We start from the raw sequence: 22,619 nt of genomic DNA on the forward strand, positions 1-22,619 counted from the left end.
AGGAAGTTTGGGTTTGATGGTTTATTTTGTGGTTGGCCCAGGAACTTCTTTAGCCTTTTGTTATGTTTGGCCAGCTCCTCTGACCTTTCAGTCGTAGTTTTTGTTTCTTGTTTGTGCTTTTTTTTGCATTGGAACTTGGCTCTGTGCCTTTATAAACTGTTTCCTTGTGTGCTTGATGTATGGTTTTACAACACTGATGTAATGGCCAACTCTACTCGACATGTGTTCCAACCACAACAGCAATATTTGAAATCCTGGCACATAAGTTTTGGAAATGGAAGGTTGGAATGTCAACCAGTGTTTCCCCTGAGCTGCTGCATTATACCAGTGGTATAAAGGTGCCAGATCATACTGTATAGTAGAACATCTAGATTATGACAAGAAAGAAACATACATAAACATCACAAATATTCACTTAATGATTCCTGAGGTTGTTTTTCATTGACCAATTCCCATTTCTAATACAGTGTTTGTCAATCTGGGCTGAAAAAAAGACTTCTTTCATAAAATAGCTGCAGTAAACTACAATTATCTGGCAATGGTTGTACTGTACTTGTTGTGCTTGGGCCCATATAATGTCCTCCAGGTAGGTAGCAAAGCCCTCACTGATCCACTCCTCAGTCCAGTCTCTGGCTCCGATCACCAGTCCAAACCAGGAGTGGGCGATCTCATGGCACATCCTGGACCCACATAGAGACAGGCCATTCTCCCAGGAGCCAGGACTCCCAGCACCCAACACAGTCTGGGACAGGAAGATTATATGGGGGCTGGGGATGACAAATGACAAAAATAAGGGATGAGCAAGAGCGATAAATGGAAGATAAAGGGATGGAAGGCGTGTGAAAAATGTGAGGGATAAAAAGGGAACAAGAATTAGAAGACGGGAGAATAAAAATGTTTTTATTATCAAGGAGTTTCGGGGAGTAAGAGAAAGACAACACAGAGGTGTAACCATGAGATAAAAAGTGCTGGTTAAGGAGAAATAAAAGCCAAAGAGGAATGAAGATATACTGAACCACCCTGCATAAAGATCAGAGAGTTTCTGAGGTAATGTTCCACACCTATGATTACAGAAAATTTAGCCTGAACACGCCACGTAAGACAAACTAACACATGTCCACACTAATGAGTATGGGAGTCACTGACTACCCATCCCTTTCTCCATCCTCTACATTATGTTTAGCAAAGAGCAGCTTACTCATCAAGTGCTCTTGCCAAACCTAACTTCCTTGCACAAACATTAAGCAAGAACACCATGTTCCCCGAACTAAAATTGTCAACCAACAATGGGTAAAATAAATACAATAGAATTAGCAATTTTGGGTGATTTTACAGCTCCCACTCTTCCGCTGCCACTTTAAAGAAAGGCTGCAAAAATGTAGGTTTAAAGAGGGTCTAGAAGTTGTCATGATTTTTTACAATAAAAGATAATTATAAACCAAACCTTTGCCCCTTTAAGTTCTTCATGGAGATGAAAAGGAAAGAACTGAGAACAAAGCTTGACATATGACTATATTTGGAAAACTATAGGCATCTGTAATCACTACAAACCCATGACTGATTTATTGAGCAATTTAAGTTAATTGAGATTTGCCTTGCACTCTTCTCAAAAGGAAATTAAACATATGGTTATGGTTATGATAAAAATTTAGATTACGAGCATTTGAAGTGTATGTAAATATAGCAACTGTCGCTTCCATCTGTGCCTTCTTGAAAACAGATAATATATGTACAACATTCACACACATTAAAGTGTTTTGAGTGACACCAAAAATAAGGAGAAGTCCCACTGTGTGTGTGTGTGTGTCTTACTCAACAATTCAAAAGCTTCATTAAGCTTTTCAACCAATAAGAGCAGTTTATCAAAGTTCTGAGCCAAGCAAAACTGAAGAGGGAATAACAAGACCATCAGCAGCTAAATTCCAGTATAATTGTTTGCAAATGTGAGTTGGTAAATACTATTCTATATACGTAGATAATGGTTTCCCCTAATGTCCATTTTAGATATCTGAAAGTTAAGAACGTGGTTTTCCCTTTGACTTTCTTCTCAATCAAGGAGGTACATTTTAGGTTTGATGAGAGTTTGGAAAGTTTCTTTCACTGCATGAGTCTCTGCCAGCAGAGAATACAGAGCTGCTGAAATAGGACTGGCACGGGCACGCACCTCATTCAGGTACAAGTATCCAGGGTTGGGTTTGCTGGTAAAGTTGAAGGAGAGTGGTAGAGTCGTAAAAACATTTTTAAGAAACCGTGCAATATGTTGGAGGTTGTGTGTGAAAGTACTGTCAAACTATATCCACGAAAAAATATTGACAAGGCTGAAAGTCTGCAGCATGCTAGCACCTGTGTGAGGCTTTAAGCTAAATGCTAACATTATCATGCTCATAATGACAATGCTAACATGCTGATGTTTAACAAGTATAATGTTTAACATGTTCCCCGTAGTTCAGCGTGCTAGCATTTGCTACTTAGCACCAAACAAAACACACAGCTGAGGTTTAGTGACAAACTGAAGTGTTGGAAAAATTTAAATTTTCACTTGATGCTTGAATACTTTGACTTGCTAGATGAAAAGCTAAGGGACCACAAACGTTAACACCACTTGTCCTGCACCAAATTTCATGGCATTCCATCCAGTAGGTGTTGAGATATTTCATTAAATAAAAACCTGCTAGCAGCACCAGCGGAGAAATCAGGGGTTCACCACTAAGAAATGTACCATGAGCCATGAAATTTACAGTATCCATGCAATGACTGTTGAGATATTCAGTCTGGACCAAAAAGTTGCACCGACTAACAAACAGAACCACCCAAGCGGCATAGCATGAGGGACAACAAGGTTATATTCACCAGTTTGCAGTTAGAACCACATCCATTTCACTGAAACATCAACGTTCACATGGACACAGGAATACAGGACATGTGACTTTTAACCATGAGACAGCGCTGGTAGAACAGCAGCACCAATATGAGAGCTCAGTCAAAGCCAAGGTCATGGCTGAAGACTTTTCTGGAGCATTCTTTACTTCTGTCTTATGTAACAGGCTCCGGGTGCCCTGAGGGGCTTAGGACCGACTGCGCGTGAGAGGCGAGCTATTCTTCAACAGAAGAATGGGAGAAGGGTCACAGAGGTGCGAATGAATGGTCTCTTCTCTCTCTCCTCGCCCATATAACAACACAGGACTGTCTAGAATTCCTTTCACACTCTCTAGATCTTAAGTGTCCCAGCCACTATTGACCTGACATTGGTGGGAGAATTTATGGCAAACGGCAGTTTCTTACTGAAAAGTATTATTCAGAGGGTCATACCACCCACTGCTGTGACAAATATGTTAAAGATGCCTCCAGACAAAATGTCTCTATGTTTCACTTCAATGTAGTCAGCTTTTTGAATCATCATCCATATAGGTTTACTAAATGTAAATACCCTGTAGTAATAAACCACACACTGGCATAAAGAGTGGTCTTTCTTCTAACTGTTGAGACACGGTAGCTCTTATTATTTCACCTGTTGGATTCACAGTCTACTCCCACGGCTACAGTAAGACCACATATTGCTGCCATCGATGAATTACAGTGAGCTGTAACGTGAGCTGCTCTCATCAAGGAGAGATTAGCATCTTAAAACACCAGATGACAGAAGAGTTATTTTCTTTCCTTGCCATAACCTAATTATGGTGACAAGTCAATTATAAAGGAAAACACTGAGTAAAGACAAAGGTTAGCCCGGGTCTGTCAGACAGTCTATTTTAAAGGACAGCAAAATCGGATATCAGAAAAACACAACTACTCTTTATTTCCCCGAGGATTGTTTTATCAGATAGGAGGCAGACTGTTGCCCTCTGTTATTTACGAACATGTCAACATCATACAATGGGGTCTTATGGGCATCATTTCCGAGACAGCATCTCAAATCTAATCCCATGTTTTTCCTGATTACACAAACAAAGGCTCTCACTGGAGCAGGAGATGCTAACATTAGCCTTATGAGTTTCTTTGTAGCCTAATCTTATTCCCCCACAATTGGATAAGCACGCCTTTGTTGTCAGCTCCAGCAGTGTGTTGTGTGTGCGTCCGTGTGTGTGAGAGTGAGTGAGTGTGAAACACAAAGACAGCCTTTCAGAGACGGCGCTTGCACATGCTCCTCTGAGGGATGCGGAATCCATCACTACAGTGACAAATAGTGTCATCCCACCATGGTCGGGATGAATAACAACAGCATCTTTCACATTCACTGATACACTGACTGACATTAGTTGACATCAGGGACCTGTCAGGGATGCACGCATGAGAAGACTTTTACAGACATTCACACATACTGTATGCAGCACCTGCACATGTGTACTCCTTTTATCTTCACAGCAGATCTGAATCTAAGGTCTGCTTACGGGGATCAATGTTTGTCCCTGAACACTTTCAAATAAGGTACTGGACATTCATTCATACACAAATTCTGTCTCTGTTCCACAATGTGCTGGCATATTCTCTGTTTTGCAAATTAGCAAACGTGACTCACAAAACAACTAAAGCTGCTGATTATACTAACAATTATAATCAATCAAGCATTAAGTGATAATACTGCAATGTGTCAGAAACTGTGTAGATACATTATACTCTGTAATACAACTTCCACCGCTCCACGTCTTTACACCACAGACTTGACATCCTGTGATCATAACATTTACAAAATGAACAATTTCTGATGTTTGTGTGCTTTTCACTAAAACTGTAATGTTGTTTTTGTTCATAATTGTCTTGTGGCAATTCTTCAGCTGTTGATTGTGATACCGTAGGTTTTTATTTTCAAGCTCTGAGGGTTCACGGTAATAAAACCGCCCCTCTCATTTCATCATCTGAACAACACAGATATTGTGCTGTTGTCAAGTCGTTTTTCACAAATTTGACATCAGGATTTTTAAAATATGACACCAAAATACTCCAATAATTTAAGAAGTTGCAGACAAATTTAAGCTCAATGATTCCTTTCACTTCAAAGAGTTGTGCCATCACCTTTTTTCAACAAAAAGTATATTCATTTACATAAATAGAAGATCAAATCATCATCACTCATAGAGAAAGGGACAAATTTCATCTGGATCCTCTCATCAAGCTTATTAATCAATTCCTCCATTTAATGATGGGATGTTTGATTCAAACTTGACCACTGACACCTTTCACCTGTCAATGAATTCATATTTGCTGGCCCTGTCTTGTGCCTGTTTTTGATGTTTGTGATCGCTGTTTGCTTTTTTTTTGACTGCTTGCTGTGTGACAAATCGACCTCTACTCTCCTCTACTTAGTTGTGCTCTTTTAAACAATACATTAAAGACATGGAATTACAACCTCTGACATTTAATTGGATGCCACACATGAATTTTAGACTCGATTGGAGTAAATGAGTTATATTTCTTGTTCTTAATTGTCTTCATGTGGTATGTCTTAAGGCTCGGAGAGTGCTGCACAAACTCACGCACACATAAACTGATCATGATGAGAGGCTGTCTGCATATAGAATAACAGTCAAAAGACCTGAGGTAACCGTAGGTGACCAACCCCATTGGGTTTTAGTGCACAAAATGAAATACTGATTAAAGCCCTCCTGTGCTTTCTCACACGTCAACCTCCCGACTCTGAGTCACCCTGGGTGACTTGGCCCTGAGCTTCAGAGGTGTGCGCTAGGGCAAGTCTTCAATTTGGTGAGACAGAGACTGCAATAGTATTTCGCTCCTCCATCTCTCTATTCATTATTCATCCCTCCATCCCACCATCCATCGTTCCTGGCTGTAGGCCATTTTTTCCCCAGTGGGACACTTCCATGCATAATGCAGCAAGGGTCCTATCATAGTCCTGTAATTGACATCCCTAGCCCAGCTAAGCTCATAGCTGGGACACTAGTAAAACAGCCCCACGAGACAGAGGGACGAGGAAAAAGATGATGAGCGCTGAGTGTGCACTCTATGTGTAAATGAGAGAGTGAGAAGTGATGCAAAGATTCAACAACATAGAATGAAATGATTATCAGATACACAGCATATGTGGGGGGGTGAGAGAGAGAGAGAGAGAGAGAGAGAGAGAGAGAGAGGATCCTCTCATCTGTGATGAGTTTTTATCTTTCCCCACGTGCAGTATTGACTCCCTGGTGAACTGAACTGCTGAACCAGTGTTTGTGTGTTACAACATTGCTGGTGAAATTTCACACATAGTGCACATAACTGCAGACCCATACAGAAACACGTAAACAAACACTTTTAAGACACAACGACATGACAGCTAAGGAAATCGACAAAAGCCACACGAAAGACAAGAACACCGACTGTAACTTTGTCAGTTCTTAAGTATTCAAGCAAAGGTTGGAGGGCTGGCCTTTCCTAATGTCAGCTTACGGGGAGAAGCTTTGTCTCCTTCCCCTCCCTCTCGGACAGAGTCTGTGGGCTATTTCAGACACAGGGGCCTATTTGACCAAACTCCTACCACCCTTCGTTCTTTTTTAACAAGTCTGACTTCAAATGTCTGGCATTCCAGGCTGGCTGCAGATCAGCTCCCTGCTCCCAGACGGGGCCCCACAGGGCCAGGCCAAATGCCACTCCATGTAGGGCCTGATCACATGAACAGGGGCCAGGCCGGGGCCCCCAGAGAGCCGCCCCACCCACATACACCGCATCGCATCAGAGCCTGAAAATAAATAGCAGAAAAGATATCAGAGGTCATCAGGAACAAGGAGGCGACTCTGCTGCTCGAGTCTGGAGAAAATGAGGCTTTGTAGTGCCGACACATAACAAATAAGTGGCAGGTTTCAAGGTTATACTGCGGCTTCTAGTTTTTGTCGAAGTGCTTAATCTTAAAAGCCCATTCATGCATACAGAGACAGCAGCTCTAAGCAGGTCAAGTTTGTTTCACACTGATGGGATCCATTTGGGTCATAACCTGATGAGGTCAAGAACGCTTGTATAAACACACACAGATATACATGAAGATGCAATAACTGTATGAGGGATAACAGAGCACCTACCTAAACCAGCAGAGAGTCACAGGCGCGCACACACACACACACACACACTTTCAGCAAATCTACTTTGAAGCCGCATCAGCTGGGAAGTGATAGCAGATGTCTGATCCATCTTCTCTTAACAGTAAAACAATCCACAGTGCAGTTTGTTCCTTGTTTAGCACAGAGACTAAAGACTGATGTCATGCCAGAGGAATGTTCTTGAGTGTTTGTGTGTGTGTGTTTGTGTGTGTGCAGGATGCTGGAGCGCAGATTTAAAACAGTATGGACACTGATTTGTCTACAACGGTAAGCTCTCTCTCTGTGGATGAATGCTGGCATGATTCCTATATATAGGAGACCAAAGCGCAACAAATCTTTGTGAATGACACCACAGGAAACACTGACACTTCCAAGAAGAAGAACTGAGCGAGCAACGGGTGGCAACAGGGAAAGAGGAAATCTAAATGTACAAATGCACCTATCCAAAGACACAAAATATCACAAAATCCTAGCATAAAGTTTCATAGACCTATAGCCTCTTAATACAATTTAATGGGATTAATACAAAGGGCGTACACAATGTTTTAATGAGCGCTAATGCAGTGCAGTATGAGTTCATCTGGCTGCAGCAAGCCCTTGTCAATCAGCCAAAGGGTGGTGTCGACATGATATTTATGTGACATAAACCACATTCCTGTATCACTGTAGCTATTTGCATGCAAACCCCATCACTCATCACACTGCACTCAGAGCCCTCTTTTGGTTTCCACTACCGCCTCAATGAAAAAGACGGGACAAATCTATTTCACAGGATTATAATTTGAGACATTTCTTGCCTGTAGGGTAATAAACAGACTTTTTCTCTCTCTCTCTCTTATGTAACGTGAGAGAATGAGACAGTCAGGAGATGGAAAGTGAGACCACTCAGTACTGCGGGGCTATATAAGAAGTGTTTGACAGAATGGAAAGATGGATGAAGGCGAGAGCGAAGTGAAATTAGCCAGTGAGCAGAGCTGTCTCCTACAGAGGTTTCAGGCTGCCACCTGGTCGGGCCGCCTGCCCGTCAGACAAAAACCTGCAGCTGACGAATATAGTGTGGGTGAAAGGTATTTGACATAAATACTTTTGCAACAACCCACTTGCAATACACACTGACTGGAAAAATGTAAACAATGATTATCACCTGACAACTGTGCGAAGGTATAAGAACAATCAACAGGTATTAACAGGAGGAATGCAGCCCAAACTGTGACCGTACAGCAGAATACATGAAGGATAAAGGTCAAGCCAACAATGCATTAGTCCGCCTCCTTGTACTTTCTCAGCCTGTCTGCGGCTCTCAGCCCCAAGCTCACTGGTTCCTCCTGAAAATGTAAATCTTTAAAAATACGTCACAAGATATATATATATACTTCTCATTTTTATAAACAGCAGAATAATTGCCTAAACAGCTGGGCAGCACAGTTCTCATCAAACATTTCAAAACCAGGAGTAAATACATTTGTTGGGGTCTATTTACAGCATCAGATTTGGTACCCTGGTGAGAATTTATGGTTGCAGGACAACGTATGAGACATGGACTCCAAATAGACTGTATACAGTGCCCATGTTCATCGCACAGTAGTGAAAGAACATGTCACCCTGTGATGTAACTCACTCATGTGTTTTTAATATTTTTTGGACAACAATGGAGCTCTATGACTCAGAGAAATAAGCTAGATCAGGATTTGGTCAGACAGACAACCCTTAGTGAGAAGGATCAGTTCATTGTTGGCTTTGGTTTTTTTAATGGGATTTGTTGACAATACAGAAAATATAGAATATTACAGATTTTCCTTTAAGAAGGCTTAGATAATGAAGGATGCATGCAGAAGACAGACTGCAGTCAAACATGTATTAAATTATTATTATACTGTACATAGCTCAAATTAAGTACCACTCACTATGTTTACATGCAAGAAATATCCAGGTTTTTGCTTTTATTCCAAAAAAGACAATATTCCTACTAAGCTGTTTACATGTCTTATGAAAATGAATATTACATTAATATTCCCTTTAAAAGCAGCTGTGTATACTCTGACGAATGAACAAAGCCTCCCTCTTTCAACTGTTCAACCATTCATTGTCTGGGAACCAAAGATCTAGTTTATGCAAAATTTTGTACCAATCCATCAAGTAAAGTCAGGGGATAAGTAAAGTCAGTAGGATTCATCCTTTGAATGTCCATTAATGTCTATTTTTCATGGCATTTCATCAATTGTTGTTACACATATGATATTTCAGTGTGGACCAAAATTGTGGCTTGACCAGTCGACAGACAGACCGACACTGCCACCCATAGAGCCACACCACCAGCGTGGATAGAAACAGCCTATTGTGAAAGCAACTGGTTGACCAGCTTGGAGCACAGCTCTCTCTCCCCAAGGCTAAAAGCAAACCCAGACATCAGAGGCATTACCTCCGAGCATTTCATAGCACTTTGTTTCAAATATCTCATTTTGGCCAGTTCAGCACAGAGGTCCCACGGACATTAAGCCGTCTGGCTTTGCACAGACAAATGAAATTACCCTCAGCCTCTAGGTTCCAGTATCACACACACGCCCCAGGATGCACACTGAGACCAGCAACAGCGTCCCCTACGCCATACAATGGATCCATCCATCACTCCAGGGAATGGGTCCTGTGGACTCATCCATTAGTTAGTAGAATGGGTGTGCAGTGACAGCCCTGTCTTGCGACAGCCCCTAATTCAGAGTTATGGCACAGTACGTCTGTGTTACTGTTAAATGTAGTACTATATGCCAGCTGTTGCCAGCAGGTTCACATCTGAGGGCAGTTCAAAGCAAAGCACCATCACTCACAACCAGCGATGACAATAGAAGCATATAAGCACCCGGGAAAAAAAACAGCACACACGACACTGCTTATGATTTTGAGCAATGCGGCACATACATCACAGCAAACGGTCATAAAAATAAAATTCAAAAACTATCACGCATGAATTGTTTTCTGATTATCCCTGTGGAAAAATGTTCCCGACAAAATGTATAACCCTCTTCTTTCAAGCAGTGGACGAGTTAAAAGGTGGCTGTGAGAAGGTACTGCAGAGGAGCAGGTAAGCCTATACTTCAGATAGAGAAGGGAAGTTGAGAGGCCCAAGATAACCAGAAAGGAATGTTCCTGCAATAACAAAACATTTGCTAAACTGAACCCTGCTATCTTCATTGAGACCTGAAAAAGAAAAAGAGACAAGGAAGCGAGAAGAGATGGATGGTAATGGCCAACGCTGGGGTTTAGAGCTGCCCCGTGTGTGTGTTCAGCTGGAGGCCTGCAGAGGAACAAGGAAGGAAAAGCTCACCTAAAAATCTTAACTGCTCGCAATCACTTTAAAAGTGTGCATAGGACACTCCCTCTCCTTCTGTCCAGGCGCAGGCATGCAGAGCTGCCTTTTCAACTCTTTTGTGTGGCTACAGAGGAGAGGGAGATCCACTCAAGGTGGTAAGAAAGAAACACCTCATCCTTGACTATTTGATTAACAGCTGTGTCCCATGCCAAAAAAGCCGACCCCCCACATCCCGCCCTCCCCACCCTGAACCCCCTAACTGCCTCCTGAAAGAGCCGGCCTGTGTCGCACACTTCTAGGGTTACTTCACAGATCAAACTGGAGAGGAGAGCAGAAAGGCAAGAAATCCACTGAGACATCAGAAGGAAGAGGGGAGGACCAGCAGTGGGAGGACTGGGAAAGAAATGCAGCAAGGAGGAACAGAGGAAAGGGGACGACACAGGTCAAAAAGGAGGCAGGAGGTGCAATTCAGTAAGGGGGCAAAGTGATGAGAAATCATGGCCAGTGAGGTAAAAGAGTAAGACTCATGTTAGAAACTGGGGCAGGTTAAGATTAACATCTAATCTTTTTCATTTGCATTCTGTGGTCTGCTATTATGTTTCACTTACTTAGCATTAAAGGTGGTAACGAGCAGCAATGCCTTTCCTCAAAGTTAACGATCTTTCCTTAATGATCGGCTTCATCTTTTAAATGCTGTTGGTTTTGCATGATTCACTCCATTATTGCTGACCACTTTGTAAAGTATGTGGAGGTTTTAGACTTAGATCCTCATTTCCAAGGAACCAACAGTTTCCACTCAGTTCGGAATGCAATGAAAAGTGAGAAGTTATTGGTGCATGATTGAGCGTTCAGAGTCGGCTGCCATCAGATTCATATGCTTGCTGTCTGAGAAGCGAGATGATAATACTAACAATAGGCAAACATGTATGTTGTGAAGATGATAATGTGAACTTTCTGCTTAAAAAAAGCGACTATTTGAAAAGAAGTCTAAAGTAAATATGCTCTGGCAGCATTGCCAGGCAGGAATAACACATGTAAGAGCAATTTCAACGACACTTAAATGAATGAAACCCATCTCTGTAAAAGACAGGAAATCAATCAAAAAACTTGGAGCATGCTTTAGGGAAATGGTCGGCAGTAATGTGAAGTGCATGTGATTTCTAGTTAATGGGTTAAAACATGCAAAACCACTGGTCTGGTCCTATAAAAGATGAAAACAAGCTCAGGTGGTGCACTAAAGAGCTCCAGGGCAGCAGGGGATTATCCTGCAGGATACTGACTCCCCCCGCCACTCCAGCTCCCTACTTCCACCCAACAGGGACCAATGGCCAATGTAACTTCCTGCTAGCCTATAAACAAACAATGCAGTCAACTGAAGTCAGGCTGAAAATCCTCCAGTGCCACTTAAGAGAGGTCAAGAGGTATACACCAGTCATAACTTTTACCTAGTGCCTGTGACAGTTATATTGCTGCCTAGTTTGGCTGTACTGCGAAAGGAACAAGCAATTTAAGTACTTGATCCCTGTTCTCCCTATTTCTTCAGCCCAGTGTTCGTTTTGTCAACGCAACTTTTGACAATAAGTATTCACAGATGTCCTTTTATTAAGACTAAACTGCAACAACAAAATAAGAATACAAAAAAAATATATTGACAACAAAAATGAATTAGTGGAATATCGATTTGTTTGTCTTGCCAAGCTTACAGTAAACATTACTCCTTTTAAGAGATCATTTTTGATTTCTAACAACTCATAAACAGACACTGACTCATTCGGTGAATATTTGACATAATTCAGTATAAATTTAGCTCCATGTGAAGTGAATAAATGTAATCTTTCCCAAATAATTTTGTCTGATTTCGGATGTATTAAATTGGAGTTCTCCTGAGTGAAACATGGCGCCAAATATTGCAGAGGACTCAATAATATATAAAAAGTTTGGTTTTTTTATATATATATATATATATATATATATATATATATATATATATATATATATATATATATATATATATATATATATATATGCAGAAAATAAATAACACCCGTGAAGGAAATATGATTGTATTGCACTTTTTCTAACAAACGTTAGCCATTCATTTTTGATATGAAAGAAGTACGACGACTGAGTACACTCAAGATATGAATAAAACATTGATTAAAATTAGGCTCAACTAAAAACTGATTCAATCTTGACATAAACAAAACTAAAAGACTAGAATGTGACTTCAAGTCAAATCCATTTTTCAGTAAGCAAAAAAAAAACAAACAAAAAAACCTAAATCTAAAATTAACACTGCAGCCAGGCAGCCACCCCGTATGAGGTGAGAGTTGTGTGAAAGGAGTAAAACAAAACAGGAGGATGAGAAATGTAGCATCAGGGGAAATTATGTGTATAGTTGTAGTAGAAAAAAAAATGCTGGCAATAAACACGTTTGCAAGAAGCCTGTTTGTACAGTGTGTTTGTGTTATTCTGCAATGAGACGTGCTGAGAGACTGATATGTTTAAGTACTGTATGTGTGTGTGTGTGTGTGTGTGTGTGTGTGTGTGTGTGTGTGTGTTGATTCATCAGAGCCCACCATCAACTGGTGTGGGGCGGCACTCCCTTCCCGGTCACAAAAAACCCCAAAAGAAACAACAAACAATTGCACATTGAGCTGGCTCAATTACAGCCATAACTGGAGGATAACCCAAATGTCAAAAACATGTTAACTTACAAAAAGGTGTAAAGTTCACCACCAGACAAAAACAGAAGATAACTGGCAATGACAAATGATCTGTGTAGCATTCCTCTGACGTCAGCCCACTGCACTAAATACACATCCTTACACCATTATTTGAACAATACAGGCATTCATACAAACACAAGCACAGGAATCTGCCTGTCTACAGTGGAGCAAAACAAAACCCACATCACCCACAGTCCTAAAAGGCGCGTTTCAACACTTGTGTCATTTCTGGACAAAACGCGGGGAAACCACCGCTTTCTCAGGGACGTCAGGCGTGTCTTCATTTTGGGCACGCTGCAAACACAGGGATCTTTGGGTTACATAGACCTCAGCTTCAAAGAGCGGGAGGAAATGCCGTGCCCTTCCTGTCACTCCTAGTCGGAACCAAATGACGTGGTCGAGATGTAACGAGGAGATTACACATCCAGATAGAAAAAGGAGAAGGAATGAGCTCAGGCACATAGAAAATAAAGGCACACGTGTAAAATGCACACACGCACACAGACATTACTAATTACTAATGTTCAGGAAAGAGTAGGAGGTCTGACCGTGGCAGCGCAGAGCAGGTTCATTATATTTAGAGCTTTGGTTTACGGCATGTCCTTCAATCACTCAGGAAAATGAGCTTTTATTATACGGGCCGGAAAGTGAAGGAACTGAAAGGGATTCCCCAACTGTGTTCACAGACGGCAACTCCTTCATAATGGGTTTTTGTTCCTGTTATCTCAGACACCTCATCATCCCTTATCCATACTCTTCTATCAATGTTTAACCATCCTGTATTTTTCTTCTTCTCCTTTTTTGGCTCCTAGATGTCTTAAAGGTTTTACTGGTAGCATGAACACAGCAGTGTTTCTAGTGGAAGAAGAAAGAGAAGATATTGGTTGGTATCTATAGTATGCCTGTTGCAGGCTGATATGCATGTGTTGATAACTTGGTCCTTAACAACTCTTGGAGCCAAAGTCGGACATGAGAATTATATTAAAATATGACAGACTGACGCTGTCATTGTTACACAGAATTTAAAAAAAAATCCCATGAACCGCTGACTGGCTTCTTCCCTGGAAGCTACATTTGCGTAAGCCCAACCCTTTGTGTGTGTGTGTGTATGTGTGTGTGTGTGTGTGTGTGTGTGTGTGTGTGTGTGAAAATCAGAAAGCCCTGTGGGTGAACAGTGTACGCAGCACAGCCCTTGAATGCAGACCTGCCCTTACTTGACTCCTTAATCTTCAGTTTCCTGCCCTCCCTCTTCGTATCTCAGGATAAAAACTTCACGCCACTGCGTATCCTCCCCTGTTGCGCCTCTGCCCTCCCTTCTCCCTATCACACCACAACAGCTTCATACCTCCTTGCCACAGCTCCTCGTCCCATAGCCCCTCCACTCCTGCTGTTTCCACTGGGGCACTGCACAAAAACGGCACTTGGCTTGGTCCCAAGCACTGGGGCCCACATACCTCCCAATCTCTAGATTAAATAGCACCAGTCTCTGAAGTCCTTCCAGGGGCTAATGGCTTTTGTTGCTGGGAATAATCCACACATCCTCTCCCACATCCTGGGGGTCCGCTGGCCTGTCGTGAACCCCGCCTTTACCCTCTTCATCTCCCTCTCATCTCCATCTCAATCTACGCTTCCATTTTGGTTGACCTCCCTGCCTTCATATGGCACAACCCCGTGGTTAAGTGTGGAGGCATGCAGGACTGAACCACCTGCACTGAGGGAAGGATGCAGTGAGCTGACATTGGGTTAAGACCCATGCAGAGTTTTATAGGGAGTCAGTGCAGGTGCTGTCTGAAGCTTAATGAAGGCCCTAAATCTCTTCTCTGTCATCTGTGGCTAACTGGAGTCTAAGCATGCAGGGCAAGAGGGATAAGTGCCTGGGAGTTATCCTCATAAGGGAAAGAAAACATCCGTCAGGCAACAGCCACAGCAGAACAGCCTCTGTGTGCACTTGATGTCCGTTCAAAATAAATACAGCAGGGAGACAGATTTTCACAAGATGGAGGGGAAAGATTTTCTGTAGATCAAAGACAGCTCTGTATTTTATGTGAAGTAGTCAAAATAAGTATGCAAAGTTGAGAACTAGGTCCAGACTGTGGCCCTGTTGTCGCTCTGTGTCCTTCAAAATATCTCTGATTGAGACCCCTTTTGGCTATACCGTCAGAAATTCACACGGAATACATATTCAGGTATGAGCTCATATCCTGTCTGGGGCACTATTCTCCAGGGAGGCCGCCGGGGGAGAGGAAAAAGGCAGACAGAGAGAAAGAGAGACGGTGGTTTCAGACCGCAGACACTGGGACAACGTTCACTGACCACCCTAATCAGTTTACTTTATCAACACAAGTTTAAAAAAGGCCAGTCGTTGATGGTCTTTATTTTCTCGCAATTTCTAATTTAAACTTCATTCATATGACTTCTTCGCCAGCTGAAAGTACTATATTGCAGAGAAAATATGAAACTAGATTTCCAGAGAAACTATTACTAGAATGCTAGAGGCCAGCCTGAAGAGTGATCGACCGCACACTGAAGTGGAGAGGACAGAGAATGATGGCAAACACAGGGGACTTGGAGATTTAGGGATATTATGAGGGCAAAGAGAAAAACTAAGTTGCGAGGTGAAAAGAGAAGAAGGGTGAAGACGTGACAGAAGCGGGGCAGTACAGATTCTCAGGACAGAAGGACGATAGAAAAAGGGAAAATAGGGTCATAAAAGTGGGATAAATATGGAGAGTGAGTGGAGGGGGAGAAAAGTGGGAACAAAGAAATACATAGAGGAGAATTAACTATCGTGCATAGGACAGCGAATCTGTAATCCTGTGGCTTTGTGCCCACCCATCTTCCCTCAGACCTCCACTAAAACTGCACACAAACATGCATATATAAATACACACAGGTCTAGTGTGGAGCAGAGAGCCTGCAGGCCACCTGAAACCTCTGCTGACAAAAAAAAAAGAAAAGATACTGTATAACACAGCAGCCTATTGAGTGAGTCGATGACCCTGTGCCCAGAGAAGAGGTTAGCCACCTCTCTCATCAAGAGAGTTAGGGTTTGGGTGAGGGTTTCGGGGTCTTTAAGGGTAAGTAAAATGAATTAAAGAAGAAGGAAGAGCCATGTTATGTTTGGAGGGAGGGATGGAGAAAGTACAGTGTAAACTGGACTGACTTGGCTGAGAGTGTCCACTTCATGGCTGAAATTAAAAAATACATATATTTTAAAAAATGTGAACAGGTTACGATATGTGGCAGGAGGTCGTTGCAGGAAAAGAGCTGATTGGAATGGAAAAAGGGATGGAGGAAGAAAGAGGCGGTGAGTTTTGGAAACAGGATGAGGGAAGGGAGGAGTAGCATTTTAAAAAGGGATGAGGGAACGGAGGGAATAGAAAAAGTAATGAAAAGTAGAGGGTTAATTATGGGCCGATGAAAGAAGACAAGGATGGTGTATGGGAAAAGGTTTTAAGTAGAGGCTGAAGATTGCTTTGTCTGCCTACTTTCTACTATTTTTCTTGCTGATAAAAAAGAAAACAAAAATTTAATAGAGGCAGCATTCCATGTCAAATTCATAACTGAAACGCATCCTTTTATGAAGGCCATGGATATCCTAAATGTCAGAAGAAAAGTCCCACAGGCTGTGTTGAAAGTGGTTACGTTGAGGGAAATAAGAAGGGATGACAAGTGACTGCAGAGTTTAGAGGGAGTTACGGTTGGACTCTTTAATTCTTTAATAAAGTGATTCCAATGTGGAAGATCACCACAAAGAAGACTGAGACAGAGTGAGGGGGTTTGAAATGTGAAGTATGCCATTAATCACACAGCACAGAAAACCAAACCAGAAGCAGCAGGATAAAGTTGAAGAATAATAAAGTGCTGGCTATAGCTTTGCTGTGGCAAATCTTTGATGTTCTGTTTCTTTACAACTTGTAAATTATTGTCCAAAAACTGGCCAGCATACACCTACTTAAATAGAATACAGAAACAATGCAAAGGCACAACTCCAAAATCTTAAAGCTACTCCATTCAATATTTTGCATTAACAATGGATCCCTATTGTGTAATGTGGAAGTTGTCTCTTGTAGTAATGAAGCCACAGACATAACTACCATCCTTAAAACCCACAGGGGGATTTTAATCCTTTGCCATTAATTCCTTGAACACCAAATATGCAAAATACCTCTAAAATGTATCTACATCAACAACATTTGAACTCACAAGCCTGTTCACAACTCGTCTTCCTAACTTCCTTCCCCAGTCTACACCTTCCCCCATTCTACCAAAGACCTAGGTGTCATTACCTGGCCATGCCCAGACTGGAGAACCCTGCTGGGACGATGAGAACATCAAGGCGGGGGAACGGATGAACCCCCAGAACACTGTGGGCTGCAGCCAAACATCGAGGCAACAGCTGGAGGATAGTCTGCAAAAGGAGAGCAACAAGTTTTTCCTGAATTAGATATTTGCATTTAATATGATGCATAGGATATAATAGTTTATTAGAACATATTATGAGTACAGACACATATTTGTTCTTCAACATAGTTGTGTATATCTATGATGGTTCAATGTGGTCCAGCTCAGAGAATATCTAGTAAGTAATAAGTTTGAGTTGACTGCACTTACTGTTCTAACAGGCATTGTAAGCTCAGAATTGAATAAATGGGCAAATGCCTTTGACTTAACACTCATAAGTGTTACTCCAGTTAGAAATTCACATATAGAGTATGAGGAATGTTATAAGTGGCCCTCGTGTGAATACAGTCTCGTACAACCTCGGGCATAATGATGCAAACATTAACTGACGATAACTGTCTCTTCTTATCATATAAAATATAATTAGCTCAAGTCTCCGTGGCTCTTTGTCAAAACTCCACCTGGGCCTTCCGCAGCAAGCAGACAGGGCCAAACACACGGTGTGGAATCACCCGCTGGGACCTAGCCGACCGCTCAGCAAATCGGCAAGGGTAGTCACCATGGGAACAAGAGATGCCGTCATCCACCATGCCTGAGTAATCAGTTACAGAGAGCCCGTCATCCTCAAGGGAAGAGTAACAGAATGCAGAGCCTGAGCGGGTGGTCTGGTCTCCGCTGTAGCAGATTAAAACGAGGAAGAAAAGTTTAATCCAAGGTTAATAACGGCAATTTAATGAAATTTCTTATTGAAAGAATACACAGTTCTTGAGGTGGTGGACCAAATATGGTACAATGTGTCCCGCTGCATGGAAATGAAAGCAGTGGAAATATGGTGTATATATACGTCACAAAAGCAAACCACAGTGATCCCAAAAATATCTAGGTGCCGACATGCAATCTCAGTCACTCTAAATCCAATATCCAGGACTAACTCCATCCTCAGCATCAGAACTGTTCCAAAGGTTTTCGAACGACATCCAAGTTTCCCTTCAGCCATTCACTGAAAATAAAGGCCTTCCTTGTAGTGGGAGATTCCTGGGGTCTGCAGCAGGCTACAGCTGTGCTGCTGCTGGAGGAAAACTGCGAGGGGAGGAGGAGGATTACTGGAAACCACTGGCAGAACTGCCAACCTGCTGGCCAGCGGAGAGGGAGACCCCAGCCCAACCCTGGCCAGCCCACAGCGAGCCAGGCCTCTCTAATGCCCCAGCCTCTACTCTATATCCTGTACCTCCATAAAATTTATGTCAGCTTTACTTTTTCGGTCTCCAAAGATAATTGAGCCCAGTGTACTTTGGTGCAAGCTTTAAGGCACTTGTCATAAAAAGCTGATTGAGTGCTACACTCTATCCATCACACTAACTTCACCTACACCATTTTTGGTATGGCGAGAGGAAAGTTTGACCATGGAATGCTAAAGGGCCAGACTTGGGTTAATAACAGTCTGGAGAGAAGGAGGTCTTACAAGAAGAAAAGAACACAGGAAAAATAATAAAATACCTGCCAGTCTGGAGTGGAGAGCCCTTTACTACTTGGCTGGTAGAGCTTCCAAGTCCAGACACGAGCTCAGCCTCAGTCCACTCCCCAGGTCCAGCCGCGAGTTTGGCCAGATTGCCACAGTGTGTCCTGTCCCTCACCTCTGCTTCCAATGCTGGGGGAATTTCTACAGTGACTTGGCGCCAGTGGCCCACTGCCAAGGTGAAGGTGGAGGCAGGCATGGGCATGGTGACGTAGTAATTCCAGATTAAACCTGTAGACAGAAGAGGAAGGGGAGGACAGAAATGATAAAAATGCCAAAAGTAGAGAAGTGGAGTTTAGATAACAGAGCGTGGGGGGAGAAATCAAGGAAAAGGTTGGAGTAAATATTCAGTCTAATGTCTTCTTCATCTTAGACATTTTCTGTTTGGTCCTCGCTCATCAGCAGAGAGCGATGCCAACATTTCAGATGACACAGATCAACCTGTACAGATGCATTAATGTCACACACATGTATCCATTTGGCTCTGACCCAGCAAGAAAACGCTGTCATTCTTAATCCACCTACGGTACAAAGCTCTGATTGGTTCGGTTCATACTCAAGTCCAGGCCCCAATAATTTAATAACTTTTCAATAGCTTGCATGATTCTCTACAATCTCCTTTTTCATTTAACGAAGTAAGCCAAATTCCTCACATGCATCAGTGTTCAATGCCATCTCAACACAAGCAGCTGTACAAGAACGTGGCCTAAATGCAGTTAAAACTTGGCAAAGCTGTGTGATTTCCTTGTTTAGATCAGGAAACAATTTGCCAAGCATCCAATGCCAATTTCCAATACTTGACACTAGAAACAAACATGTATTGAGAAAAATGCTTTTTAATTTTTGAACCAATAGTCAATCAACTATAAGAAACATTTTCTAATCAAGGGTCTACAGAGAGAAGGTATCATACGCTGGTATGCTTACGTGTGTCCCCGTCCTCAATAGGTACAGTCTGCTCCTCCCCACTCATCAAAACCACACACTCGCTGGGGGCCCGTACTGTTGCCTGCCATGTTGACATGGCAACAGGCGGCTCCTGGCAGGGGAAGAGGGCTCGATTGTTGATGGGAGAGCCGGCAGTGTAAACACACACCCTGGAAGGGTAAACAATGGTAAACTATAAACAACCCTCTTTTAAATGCTCAAAGGATCCACCAAATGTGCACGCACGCACACACACGCATTTAAATCATCCATACACAAAACAGACTATAACAGCCTGAGGCATGTTTTTGTGAATTAATGAATCCGAATTATTCTATTCTAACGCGGCAAGCTCAGAACATTACACTGTAATTCGAGTGGCAGAAATCAGAGCAGATGTGCTGTCGGTTGCCAGTCTTAGGGAGTCTAATCATACAGTGAAACTGCTGTTCTATTGAACGTTTTGCATCCTGAGACGAACCTGCTGTCCTGGTCTTTAGTCCACCTCACGGAGCCTCCTGTTGGCCTCGTCTCGTAGCAGATCCTGAGGGCATGAGGGAACTCCTGAGGTGACGCGACCCCCGTCTTCCTCACCTGCAGACTCCATCGGTCTCTATGAAAATGCAGTGAGCTGCCATCCTGAATACCAGCTGCACGGCTACACAGGGAAAAGAGCTGGTTCCTCTGCTTCCATTGGCTAGAGGGCATGGAAATGAGGTTCTGGATAGAGGTTGCTTGTGGGTTCCCTGAACTGTCCCCTGACCTCTCAGACGCAAGCCCTGGTAGGAGGCCAGATATGGCTGACACAGAGGTGATGTCCACTTCTTCGACCTTTGACACATCGAGGTCACAGCAGTCCAGCACTAAGGTGAAATCATCGTCACTGGTGGTTTCCCACAAATGTGAAGACTGAATAGTTTCGGTTTTAGCTGCATTCAGTGACTCAACCCCAGACACAGCCTGAAATTTAGCTCCATCTCTTTCTCTAGTGCCACACATGTCCTCCATCCTTGCCGTAGTCTTCCCAGTCCCATCCTGACTCCCTCCAGGCTCTACAGTGCCAGCTCCCACTCCAGTTCCAGGTCCAATGTCATCCTCAGCCTTAGTCCCCGGTCCAGGGCAAGGCTTGAGGAACAGAACAACACTACCACTGATGACCTTCCTGTCAAAATGAACAGTCAGGTCCAGCGCATAGTGTCTGACAAGTATGTGGTTAGTATTGGCTCGGAGTGGAAGGTCATCTGTGTCAGGGTTTAGGTCCCCGTCTGGCTCCATGTCACACAAATGGCGTCAAAGTTTTGCAGAGGCTGGCAAAACCTAGGAGGCAACCAGAAATAAAGCTTTATTTATTTATGTTTTTAGAGTTACAAACATTTGAGTTGCAATCTGAATAAGACTATGTTTATGCAAGTCTCAGACAAAACTATTAGACTACAGCTTCCTGTGGGCTGAGGTACTTTAACTTGCGAATTAAGAGCTCTGCCAGTGCACCGCGATGAAGCCAAATCTGTCAGGGTCTGTATGCTCAACTCAAACTTAAGTATCAAACTCCATCTGCTGACACATTCCACATATGTTTCCAAACAGGAAAGCATTTCATGACCCCCATTTTGATCTGTGTTAAGACAGCAGTAATAGCAAATCACCTCAGCCCAGCACCAGGAACAGCTAACTGTCTGCAGTGGCCTATATTAAAGCTCTCCTGCTGTACAGTATATGAGAGCTTTTGCTGTCACAATCCTTCCATTTAGCCTGCTTGGGGCATGTAGCAGGCTTGGCAAGACAGATGTGCAATTACCATTTACAGCAGGAAATCCTCAGAGGTTATTCGGTGCATGAGTATATTCATAAAACTACATGCACAGAAAAACAGCAACAGGAAAAGGCAGAAAAACCTTAATGTCACCCATTACTGGCTGGCTAAAAGTACCAAACTCTGACCTGTACGACCACTACGGCTGGAGAGTATTGTTGCAATTATGCTGACTTCATTTCTTCATACTATTACTATGGAATTGAAAAAGACTTTTAATATGAGTTGCAATGGGCTCAGTGGAATAAATATAGAGATTAAAGAGGAAATAGCTCTACTGAAGGTTTACTGCAAGACTCTTGTGAACGTTTGAACTACGGCACGTCAGGACACATTCAGTGTCCTTACAGGCAAAACAGGTCAGACTTTGCCTTTCATGCATGCTAAAGTAAGACGAGAAAGAAGGCAACGTTACTGCTCCCATTATCAAGGGTGAGTCGGCATTTGGGTTTCATTACTTTACAGACTAAAGAACAAAAGCACACGTTTGTCAACTTTAAGTCATGGTTAAGCACCTTGACACACATGAAGTCATGTGACGGCGGAGGAAAACGCTGTGACTCATGAAAGACAGCACAAAAAGACCAATCATTTTGAATCAACGCTTGAGCTTTAAATTTAAAGGCGGTGTGAAGCTAGCTGTGAGTTGTGCACGAGAGAGTTTGGCTAACTTTACAAGTCTTTAGTCTGCTATTCAAAACTCAACGTCCGAAACAACAACAGCGGTGCCGCCAGAAATAAACACGCTTCACTGTAGCTAACGATGTATTTAACAACACGCCGAAAAGCAACTGTACACAAACGGCGCTGGGAATCATAAGCAGACGTTTGCTGTGAATGAAATCTACAACTAACCTGTATCCGGCATGTCGACGGCGCGCAGTGATGTCGTCACATC

General features: G+C 42.7%; 1 protein-coding gene across 1 annotated transcript in view; it reads right to left on the bottom strand.

Moving 5' to 3' along the window:
* aopep (aminopeptidase O (putative)) overlaps positions 1-22,605 on the bottom strand; it is a 74,088-nt gene extending 51,483 nt beyond the window's left edge. Inside the window, exons 1-7 of the mRNA XM_076731425.1 lie at positions 22,577-22,605; positions 20,390-21,225; positions 19,909-20,078; positions 18,963-19,212; positions 17,927-18,140; positions 17,351-17,472; positions 554-767 (exon numbers count right to left, since the gene is read on the bottom strand). Of these exons, the coding sequence (XP_076587540.1) occupies positions 554-767; positions 17,351-17,472; positions 17,927-18,140; positions 18,963-19,212; positions 19,909-20,078; positions 20,390-21,183 (1,764 nt within the window). The 5' untranslated portion in view covers positions 21,184-21,225; positions 22,577-22,605. The remainder of the gene's footprint in view (positions 1-553; positions 768-17,350; positions 17,473-17,926; positions 18,141-18,962; positions 19,213-19,908; positions 20,079-20,389; positions 21,226-22,576) is intronic.
* Positions 22,606-22,619: the final 14 nt, after the last annotated feature.

This window comes from Chaetodon auriga, chromosome 5, assembly GCF_051107435.1.
Source record: "Chaetodon auriga isolate fChaAug3 chromosome 5, fChaAug3.hap1, whole genome shotgun sequence".
In the NCBI taxonomy this organism is placed as follows: Eukaryota; Metazoa; Chordata; class Actinopteri; order Chaetodontiformes; family Chaetodontidae; genus Chaetodon; species Chaetodon auriga.